Genomic DNA, 12,027 nt, shown 5'->3' with positions numbered 1-12,027 from the left:
ATATTTGCCAGTTTTTCACGTTTTCTAGTTTTGTCACCTTATCACATTATTGACAGTTCTCATATCACCTTATAAGCGTTCAAAATATATCATAATTGCACTTATTAAAATCCTGACAACTTAGATTACCGTTTTGACAGCACCGACACCTCTTTCTTGAAGAAATTAATTGAAATTTTGTCTTTAACTGTCATTTTTTCTTTGTCGTTTGGGTCGTATGAAATTTTCTGTAAATGGATAGGTTTCATCGGTTTTTCATGGACAAATTGATGAGCAGATCTCCTGATATTAGTACGTAGCTGATGGCTTCCATGACTTAGAAAAAAAATTGTTTAACAAAACTAAAAAAAAACATTTTTACTTCGCAATTTTGTTATTTTTAAATTTCTTTTTGTTACCTGATCTTGTTAGTTAATTACAGGTCAAATATGACATTATGGGTGACAAGGGAAGGTGTCAAAGGGGATTGATGTCCCAAAATCTATTTTTTCCGTGTTCGTTATGTTCTTACTGGCTTCGACACCGGTTTTTCACAAAAAAAAAAGTAAATTAATTTAGTTTTTGTCATACTTGACGTTGTTTTCTTACACGCAAGAAAAAATCTGGATATTTACAGGTCTCATGGCTTCCTGTGGATGAATAAGTGACCGTATTTAAATACTTCTTTTTGTAATTAATGTCTTTCATGACTTTGGATGTAATTTTGCTTCGAAAAAAAAATCAAAACTATTACATACTTTTACGTTTCGCTTTTTTGTCAACTTGTTACCTAGTCTTACTAATGAATGGCCATATACTGCTTTGTCGCTGTTTGAAGAAGGCGCAATCGAAAAATTTTTGAGGGCCAAAATATGGCTTGACGGTTTGGACAGCGTTTTCTGTTAAGTTTCAATTGAATTTTTGTTTGTTGTTGTTCTTTTTAGCCGCTAAAAAAAAAGGAATAAGGACAGTTCCTAATGCCTCTAATTCCTCTATAGTAGAATTGGTAATTGTAAACCTTTGGGATATTTTTTTTTGGTTTCTAATGTTTTTTATTAATTTGATTTTAATTGTTTAAAAAAAGCGAATTTTTTAGCTTTTTTGTTTTTGTTCTTTTTTGTCTAATTGTTACCAAAACTTTTTATGGACTGGTCCCATATATTTTCTGGTGATTTATAAGTTATTTTGTTTAGTTTTTACTTTATCTGATGGTATGTTAACTTTGTTATTAAATTTCTTTTTTTCAAAACGGACATAAACTTTTTGATGTAATTAATGTTTGTTGTTGTTGTTGTTTGATTTTGCTGTTCAACTTGACTCGCTTTCTTAATATTGGCATATCACAGCAATCAATTGCATCAATTTTTGCTCCTCTGAGTTATTTGCTTTGAAGGCTATCTTATCGTTCATACACAATTTTTTTTTTGAAAAATACTTGTGCTTTTTTGAGTTTTTTGGGATTCCAAAAAAAATAATTTTTGTGTTTTTCTATCTGTTCATCATTTGGTAGACAATTATGCCAAAATTGTGGATGGGTGTGGTCGGAACCTTATATGCCATCGCACATTACCGAGCCGCCTTGTTTTCCTCAGTCTTATATGAACTTTAAAGCTATATATTGCCTTATAATAAGTTACGTTAAATAGTAGCCGCCCGCATCTTTTAAAATTCAAAAATTTATCAATTTTTAAAATTCGAAAATTTGTTTGGCTTTACCGTAACACAGAGCTTGTTGAACAATTTTTGTGATATTTTTTAAACTTCGCTAGGCTAGTTTGATTCGTCACGTATCCTGCTGAAAGCGCTTTTCAGCATCAGTTGCTCAGCAAAGGAATTTGAAATTAAGGGAGTCATAAAAACGAAATCCAGAATAATGCCCAATTTTATATGCCCGCTACAAATTTTGTTCTCATAAGTCCTTAATAACATCTCTAATGCTTATGGATTTTGATACTAGCCACTGTATTCCCTCATTAAGTCATTAAATAACGGGCAGTCTGACAACGGAATGACGTCGAATTAGTACGCGCTTCAAAATTTTTGTACAAAAATTAATTTCATTTCCGGTTATTTCAATCCCAATAGCGTTTATGGAAATCAGTAGTGGATCGCTTTTGTCAATCAGCTCGGCCTGTTTCATTTTGCCAGAGGCTGTAACCAAATCAACAACCATGAAACTCCTTTGTACAAGAACACTACAGAAAACAATTTTTAAAGAAAAAGAAAACAACGAAATAAAGTTTGAAAATTCTTTTCTCTTTGGAAGTTATCTGGCTTGTAAAAGAAATTCTTTAGCGTGCAAATTGAGGCCTATATCATAGAACATTCAATTTGACGGAGAAAGTACGGGAAAATGGTTATTTAACTTTAAGAGTTAAGAAAGAGAAAGCTCAAAAGTTTTTTTAAATAGCTTTTTGTGAGATTCTATGGACACTTACGCTACACCTCAATTCGACCTCTATTTCTTCATTTGATTATTTTTGGTTTTCCACTAAATAGACGAAATATGGATTTCTTGAGACGAGAAAAACTAATGGTGAGAAAAATGATTTCTTAAGTTTATATTCTGTTGACTGTTCCTGATGCTTCAAGTCACTTTTGTATTTAAGAGCTCTTGTTTTTCGGTTGACCGCTTTTTTGAAGTGAACAAAAATATCACGCGTGTATTGCTTGAAAAACAACACTCACATACGGAAAATTTTTAAAACTTAAGTTTTTTGTAAATGTTTGCGCTTAACATTGTAACTCCTTGTATTCTTCCATCATTTTTTGTACGTAATGAAATGAAATAACTGAATTTGCTCCTTACCGGACATTCAAAAACAGATAACACGAAAGGCAACCACTTAAGGAAAGAACGTCAAAAATTCTTTTTCGAACTACTTAATTCAGAATTAACTTGACTCTTATTTTTACGTTTATCAATTAAGGTGATTTTGATTGAAAGCCAGCTTTGTTGGAATTTCTATAACAGTCGTTTCTGTGTTTTCATTCAAGTAATAGGAAAAGTAATGTTTTTTGATTTTTTCTCAATTGCTACAAAAGACCGTGTAACTACGGGGTTTTATGCAATTCTGATTATGCCAATTGACCATATATGGGGAGGTTTTAACAGAACACAACAAATTGCCATTTTAGGAAAAAGCGAGGCTGAATTAACAACACTTACCGTATTCCCAAATTCTTGGTTGACTTCAAAATGTACATTCTCCAGATGCTTCAAAGTTGATCAATAGATCAAAATAAAGAATCTACCTGTATGAGGTAATTTACGTACAAAAAGTTTTAGTGTTCTTTTACAATAATGCAAAAAAATTATATGTTTTCGTCAGTTTGTCATGTAAATATTGAATAGCAAATCTTTTTGTTTATTTCGATTGATGAAAATTGATCAACATTAGAGATTGTCCAAATTTCTTATGATATCTGTATATTTGGTTTTCAACTGGATCTTGATTCTAACAAATTGATTAAGATTTTATTAGTCGGGCAAGTCTCTAATTTTTAACACGTAGATAAGAAAAATAAGTCGTTTATTTCTGCTACTTCTAGCATGTTAACTTTTTGCTTCACTTTTTTTGCAAATTACTCTCTATGTTTGTTTAAGATTTCTCTGCGACTGATTGATTTTGTTGAACTTCAATTTTCTGAGGAGCTGCTTTGTTGCAAATTGACAATTCATGTGGTTTTTAGATGTTAAGGTCATATCAAAATGAGTGTTGTGATTTTGTTCAGTTTTCATATTGTAGAATGTTTGTAATCAAGGTTGCTCCAAAAATTTACTTCAATTTGAGCTTGGTTAAGCTGATAGTCAAAAGAACTCGCAGAACAAAGAAAAATTTTTGGCAAAATTGGGGACTTATGTTGGAACATTCTGTGCTACAGTCCCACGCGCGCTGTCTTGTTACGCTATAAAAACTGATTTTGAAACTGAACTTTTCAGTGTGCTCTGTTTTGAATGTGACAAACTTATGTTGTGTGAGGTGTCATAATTTTTGTTTTGCTACTTCGTTCTTATTAAAAGTAAGTTTTTTTTTTTAGTTTTTAAAAGCATGCTTTCCAGAAGTCTTTGAAAAAAAAACAAATGTGGTCACAACTTTGTTCACTGTGATTTTTAGTGCGTCAGGAATCTTGTGTTCTGGAATTTTCAAAAGTTTGATCATTTTCTGCCTGATTTTTGTTTGGACTCGGCAATGTTTTTGTTTTGCGGCAATAAGCGTCCGGGAATCATGCAGCATGTTGCTATATTTGTGTATACGCATTAATGTCACTATATTCCAGATATTTCAGCAGGAATTCATACCTGAAATTATTTTGTGAGGTTCTCAATTTTCGATATCTAATTTGATCTCAATTCACAATTTTTATCAGTTGAGCTCAATTGATGGCATTTTGCTACTCAGAGCCAACTGAAAAGTGTACTTCAAAACTTTTGCTCGACATTTTTTGTTCAGGAAAATTGGTTAAGCCTGATGTCATAAATTGATGATGTGCTCTCTTAGAGCCTTAGTATGGGGGTGAGCACGATGAAGAGAAGTGGATAAGTAACGTTTGAGGGAAGTATTCATATCGTGAAGGCCAACTTTGTGAAGCTTGGAAGATCTCCCACCACCTTTTTATCTCCGCCCATTTCGGTCAGCTTCCCTGAGCTTACGTTACAACTAAAGCCATCTTCTTTCCTGCCGTTCGAAATTTGTCTGCGACGGCATTCGGTTTGTTTTCTAGCTTATAGTACGGAAGGAAACTTCGCTCTTATCGCATTTTCTTAATCGCTTTTGATTGTAACCCATTTTTGACGGTCCGTTTAGTTGTAATCCTTTTTTGTTGGTTCAAATGAGTTTTGTTGTGACACGTTGTTTCTAGTGATGAGATTGTTTTCACTATACTTACGGAGTTAGATCTGTCCTACAATTTGTTTAGGCTACACTTTTTAACAATTTCTCAAGACCTCTGTTTTATCAATATCTGATTTGGCTTCTATGCCATAATGTATGCGGAAGATAATTGTACAACACTTATAAGGATTAAGTATTATATTGGGAAGGCATGAACATCGATTGACATGTATCTTCAAAGAGAAATGTGCTTTGTCGCGCAATATTGTTTGCATTATTAACGTGATCAATATGCATAAGCTCCTCTTCGACGTCACGTTTCGTACTCGGCTTGATCTTATGAAGTTAATTCATATTACTGATCGCAAAAGTCAGCCTTCGTTTTTTGAAGCAGTTTTCAAGATACAAATTTTTGAAATGTTTGTTGAATTGAGACCAAGCGTCTTTTCGGCAGACTGTTCTAGAAAATTGAATTTGAGGGAAAGTGGGCTGAAAAAGACAAGTAACCTACACTTTGTCATTGGATAGTCTGTATTCTCTCATATATCCTGTTTGCTTTGCTAACCAAAATCAAACCAAATCGAGCGATAGTATTTATTTAAATGTCTCGTGGCAATGAAATCTATTTTTGCTGTCGTTAGCATAAATGGGTGCTTTTTTGTTCATTGAATTTGTGTTATTTATTCAAATGAGGATTTCTTTGAAGTGGGCTGGTTTTGCTTCTTGCTTTGAGATTCGTGGTTTTGATGTCCGCGTACCTTCTCTCTTAATCTTCTCATTTTTTGAAGGATTGCGAATTTTTTTCAAATTTTTTCAATTTTCGTTATTGTTTTCTATGAAATAATTCGGTCCATATTTTGTGAACAACCAACTGAATGGGTTGATCAGAAGTCAATAACTATAATTATTTGATCAAAAGCTATAACAAATTGCGCAATTCCGATTGTATATTGACTAATTAGTGCTTAACAGAATCGAAAAGGAAAGGGAAAGCGTACTGATTAGAGAAGGAAGTGCGTTATGTAGGCATGTTATCCGGAGCAGTTGTATCTGTACCTGCATTCCAGTAGTGACATTCTGTGTGTCTTTCTGTCTTTACCCTGTTCTAGCTTATTTAAACTTATTTTGGGACCAACCTGACTCGCAGTGGTGGCATAGTAACTGTGTACCCGAATGTTATTTGTTTTCTTTATCATATGTTAACATAGCTAAGTGAATTGAAGCATAGCCCAACTAACCATTTGAAATGGATATTACCTTTCATTCAGTTCATAATGCTTTACCTCAACACGCTTTCAGCTACCCTCAAGTTACGTCAAAGTGGTTCAATACCTGCAGTGTTAGATAGTTAATAATATCAGTTATGAGTTATAACCAACTGTTCTACTCTGTAGCACGGAGTTGCAATCAAATTAAGAATTGAAAGGCAGGGCATTTTGATTTTGGCACTCTCACGACCTACTTGTTTAGTGTTGACCATCTAAGACACCTTTATTGCTCTCAAGATTAATGTTCCTATCGCGTGTTTTCGACTAATTACGACCGTTGATGTGTTGTTTACAGCATTCAAGCAAAGCATCGCTGTTTTACACTTTTTACATACGTGCTAAATTACCATTTTTATAGTTCCTAAAATTGGTGCGCTCTTTCTTCGTGGGATTAAATGTACGCCCTACTTTGAAGCCAATGTTCAGAAGTGACGCCTTTTTGAATTACCCGCAGGGCTAATATGTGTTACGCGCCTTGCATTAATTGACCCCACATTTGATAACGTTCTTTATTTGAGCGGACATTGGTTGCATAAACCCTAAAAAGGTAATCGTGCTGGGCAAATAGTAGCAGCTATGAAGTAGGTAGCCCAGTTTGTTGTTTCTGACGCCGCTTGCAAATAAATCAATTTGAAGCTAATTTCGTTTTTCTCACTTGCCCCGACTTTAATGATCAATTCTATCACGTTTTTTTTCTCTGTCTGAATTTTCCATTTGTGTGCCGTTCTCAACTAGCATGAATAGTCAATGTTATTAAATGTTGTATTTTACCAAGCACACGTTTGAGCTTTCCCGAATTGTTTATAATGACTAAAGTGACAGAACAACAGAACCTAAATAAAACTGAGCGGCGCAGTACTGTAGTCCCAAAATTGCCGCAAGTTGAAGGTAAATCAATTTACGCTATTAACTCTCCCGAGGCAAAACAGACTTTCCCTGATTTTGACGCCTCTAAACAAACTAGATCCAAGTCAGTTTCCACGCAAAGTTATGCCTGTTTTCCCCCTAATGGTTCAATGTCCCGTTCCAATTCCATATCGACCCCGGAACCTGATTTGAGTAGCCCAGAAAAGTTCGAAGAGGGAGCTTGTTATGACACCCAGAATTCCAACGCGCCATCGGCGTTTTACGGCCTGGATCACGAAAATAGTGCGAGTATGTCAAACATGAGTTTGTTTTCCAATTTGCTTTTCAGTAAAATTATCGAATCGCACCAGAAGAGATTTAGCAAGTCGGAGTTTTGTCGCTGCCATAGTTATAATGCATATTACACAGGAAACGACAATGACATGGCTTGCTGCTGTTCCTCAGTGCAATTTAAAGGCCAGAAATGTAAAGGTCACATGGGTAAGTTGTCGGCTCAAACTGAATTAATTTAATTTTAATTAGAACTAAGGGCAGAAATTCTCTATGAAAGCCCTCGTAGATTCACAAATTGAAAATTACTGTCGTTGGCTCTTAGCTTTTTGTGCGTGTGTGACGTCGGTCTATTCACTTATTCGGTTGCGTCTTCGGTATTTGATTTAATTCAATTGTTGAGCGTAACGTGTGACCGATTGCAAACAAAAACTTTACATTCACTAAATTTTTTTGAAAGCAAAGTTCAATTAATAGTGAAGAGAGATTACCGAATTTGAGTACCACCATTTAAGTTGTTCAGCTGGGCGCTTTTATTTGAGTAGTATTGAATTATTAATTTATACTTATTATTAGCCGCCCTCATCTTCTGAGCCGGCCATTATAGCTGGCCTATTTTTTGTACAATTCAAATAATTTGAATTATATTGGTGTGCTGTTTTTTCTTGCGATTCGAAGAGGAATATTGGTGGAGCGTCTTTTTGTTGATAGATAGCTGTAAGTTTGGGAGAACTTTGACCATCTCAATAATGTATTAGAGTTTTATATGCTTGACCTTTTTATAAGCAATTTTGTAGTTTTTCATGTTTTTTGTGTCCAGAGATTCAAAATAGTCTGGTTGATCTAAGTGGCCTTTTAATTTCGTTAATATCAATTTAGTTCTATTAATTGATTAAAATGGGCTAAATTTAATGTTTTAGCTTAATTTTTCTGTTTTTGATGTTTTTTACTAACACTTTTCTGCATTTCATAATGTTTCATTTTTATTTTTTTGAATTAGGGTTGTTGGTAGGCTTATTGTTACTACGTGAAAACAATGAAAAGTTTGATAGCACAATTGTTTATAGAAGAAGTAAATCAATTTTCCAGTTTTGTAGTTTCATATTTTTGAGTGATTTCAGGTGCCTTGGCTGTCGTTTAAGCGCTGAATTAATCGGGAATTGTTTTTTAAACGATTTTTGAGACTTTTTGAGAACAATTTTTAGAAAATATTACTAAAACACTTTACAGATTTATAGATTTAGTCCTTCAATTGTTTTCTTTTCTTTCTATCCGGTGTTTCTCCTTTTTCGTGATGTATCGTTGGTTAATTTTTCACATCATTTCATAGTCATTTGTTGAATGCAATTGAATAGTACCAGACAGACTATCTTTTATATATAATGCTTTTAAAGACGCAAATGTTTCTCAGAAAATTTTTTGATAGTTTGTCTTCCCCTGATAACTTGGTTTCAAATTGAATGGTATAATGAAGTGAATAGTTTTAGCAGTTAGTGGTTCGTTAGTGTGTATTTTATATTTTACTTCGAGTTGATTCCGGAGTTTTCGGGCTATATTTTTACGATATGTTCAGACTTTTTGTTCTTTGTCAATGGGAAGTCGAATTGGATAGTGATTTTAGTCTCGCTGTTGTACTAAGAGGAGCTAAAAGCGATTAGTCGTAGGGCGTGTAATTTTTTCAGAGTGCTTTGATTAGTCGTAGGGCGTGTATTTTTTTCAAAGTGCTTTTCAAGTGAAGTGAGAAATCGGTGTTTAAACAGATTTTTGGTATTTGGGTGGCTGAACTGAATTGAATGTAGAATTCGTTGGGCAATTTTACGCGAATAGTTTTAAGGTCAAAAAGTGAAATCAAAATAAACTGGATAAACCAATAAAGACTCGGCATTAAGATTTATTGTTTTAAGATGTGATATCGTGCTTGAAATAATCGTCGTGTATGATTTCGGACGCTAAGGGGTATTTGAAATAAGTTTATTGTCCTCCTATATAGAGGCTGAATTCACCATGTTTATCGAATGTATTCAAACATCCAACCAAAATAGAACACTATTTGACACTTCAAAAACAAAATAGGCTATCATTTTTTTTGGTTTCCTACTATTTCAATTCCAACGTCGGTCAGTGTTGTTAACGGCGGCTATTTTCCGGCTATTTGCCGGCTAATTTTAGGTCTGGTTCTTGTTGCCTTTTTAATGAATATTTTAGATCTAATAGGTACTGAATACTTTTTGAAATTTTTAAGGCCCCCTCAATTGGATTTGCTGCTGATTTAAAGTGATTGTGACCGAACGAGAGCAATTCTTCCGACGTTATTCGGTTCATGATTGCTCAATTTTGAAAGGGATGAGGCAAATTTGGGCAGGATTATTTTCAGTACTCAAGCTAAAACCAGTTAATTTAAGGAGGCGTATCATTGTTTTTGCTTAAAGCTACAACCGTTCTCATTAAATACGTCATCTGCATCTTTTTCTATACATGAGTTGTTTCGAGTGAACTGAGTGTGTATACTCTTTTGCTCAATGTGGAATCTAGTGGTAGAGGTCTGCTGTTGTTATATTACTGTAGTTATATCTTCCAGTAAACGTTTTGTTTTTTGCGATATTGCTACTTTTTGTTAGTGCTGAGGTTGACGCAAAAATTAACTGATTGCTCCTCGGTTTTCATCAATATCGGCGTTTGACAATTATTAATTGCTCTCTAACGAATCTTGTCTTAATTATATTAGTCTTGTGGTCTTTCATGCAAGTTCTTGCTTGACTAATTTTTCGTGTAATCCTTTTGACTTTCGTCCTCGAAGACCGGATAAAGAGGTAAAGCCCGGAGGGCATCAAATGCCAGTAGCTCCCTTAGTAGTATGAAAATCACCGAAACTGTTTTGAGGAGACAATTTCATGTTGTGAAGTGAGGTTCTTGATCTAAGTTTACCGCCTGTAGTCACCCCCCCCCCCCCCCCCCCCCCAGTCACCCCCTAACGCTCCCCCGTCCACTCTACTCCATCTGGCGATTTCGACCCCCTCTCGTTCAGCGCTCCTCGCTTGACCCCCCACCCCACTCACTACTGCTACCTTTCCTGAACCCCAGCTGGCTACTACCCAAGCCAACTGCTCGCGGGTCGTTCGAGAGCAATCGCCCGATGTTTGTTGGTTATGTTCAATATTTAAAAATAGCTTTTCAGATTTCATTTCTCTGTTTCAGTAGATCACGAAGAGGGTCACAAGTTGCTCAAAGCAGATGAGAAAGCTTTGAATTCTGTAGACAAACACATTGGGGAGTTGCCTAAGAATTGTTTCCAGGGCAAGAGACTTACTGCCTATGGGGGAAGAGCCCCTGGACCAGTTAACCCTGACTCGCTCTATGAGGGCATCAGATACAAGTGCGCATACCTGGGATCCACTCAGCTCATATCAACATCCAGGTTGCTGCCATAGTTGACACATAGAGCTCTTTTGTACCAATGCATAAATTATAAATGATGTTAGATATAATTTATCGAGTCATAATTCAACTACCGAATGCCCTATGAGTGAGAAATCTTAATCTGATGTCACTTGGTATTTTGTCAGAAAAAAATGCAGATGTAAATAAAGGGAAACATGTATCCCAATCTCATAATTGACAATCCAATAATAAGTAAGCTGCCTTAAAGCATAGGCATTGGATTGGTTATATGACTGAGTTTCGTTGTTGATGCAGACCGAATCGGACCCTGCGGATGCAGCAGGCACACGAGGCAGTCACTCGAATCAAGGCCCCAGACGGGGAGTTCCAGCCATCAGTCGAAGTCTATCTCCATATATCCACCGACAAATTGGCATTAGTCAACATGGATAGGTACATCATACCACTAAACTCACTCTCTCAGTAAAGCATGCTCGCTTCTTAACTCTGCCAATTCAGTTCCCGGTTAAAAAAATTGTTGTTCTAATGAAAATTTTTAATTGAACAAAATCTCATTATCCTCATATAACTCGGGGCGTCAGCTAAGCGGTTCATTGTTTTTAATTGCTCTCAAACGAAGTTTGTAGCAATTATATTAGTCCTGTCGGTCTTTTTTTTATGCGATTTTTCGCTTGACCGATTTTTCGTCTGACGCTTTTGACTTTTCGTCCTCAAAAACGGGATAAATAGGTAGCGCCCAGCGGGCATAAGAGCTCTTAGAGCCTTTCAGCTCTGTTTCAGCTCAAACTGTTTGGGAGACTTAATACTTATGTTGTGAAGGGCTGTTCTTAGAGGTTGACGACACCCCCACTGTTGAACCCCCCCTATTGCCCCCACCCCCCCCCCACGGCGCTGTTGCCCCCACCCCACTGTTGCACGCCCCCCTCACCATCGGACCCCCCGTGTACACCCTTCCCCCCCCCCCCCCCCCGCGCGCCTGCCGTGGCTACTGACGAACAACCGATCGCTAAAAACACGCAATTTTATACTAATTTTCACAAATTTTTTCAAGTTTTTTAAAAATTTTTGTAATTTTTTGCGTTTTTTAAGCCCTAGGTGTCAAGAAACCTTCTCAAGGGTTTTATATTACGTTACTGCATAGTTTCTAGTGGTAGTGGAATGGTTTCAACATTTTAACATCCCGAATTTTAGCCTTTTTTTTGACAAAACGGGCAAATTTTTCCAATTTTTTCGAAGTTTATATTTTATTATCCACTTCTTTCCGGACGCAGGGGCCAGAAAACGTCCTTAGAGATTTGATAATAAGTTAAGTTACTCAAACAATTTTATTTGCCTTGGAATAGCTTTCAGTTTTTTAATATGACAATTTTTATCAATTTTTTTAAATTTTGCAATTTTTTCAGGTTTTT

General features: G+C 35.7%; 1 protein-coding gene across 2 annotated transcripts in view; it reads left to right on the top strand.

The window, feature by feature from the left end:
* LOC142341728 (uncharacterized) overlaps window positions 1–12,027 on the top strand; it is a 112,261-nt gene that overhangs the window by 51,078 nt on the left and 49,156 nt on the right. The window contains exons 3-4 of one of the 2 annotated variants that reach the window (XM_075392896.1): window positions 10,418–10,634; window positions 10,913–11,050. In XM_075392896.1, coding sequence (XP_075249011.1) covers window positions 10,418–10,634; window positions 10,913–11,050 — 355 coding nt within the window. Of the gene's footprint in view, window positions 1–10,414; window positions 10,635–10,912; window positions 11,051–12,027 lie in introns of both variants that reach the window. The other variant, XM_075392895.1, reaches the window with a different exon arrangement.

Source organism: Convolutriloba macropyga, chromosome 6, assembly GCF_964194025.1.
Source record: "Convolutriloba macropyga chromosome 6, txConMacr16.3, whole genome shotgun sequence".
NCBI lineage: Eukaryota > Metazoa > Xenacoelomorpha > Acoela > Convolutidae > Convolutriloba > Convolutriloba macropyga.
This window is presented reverse-complemented; position numbering and strand designations above follow the sequence as displayed.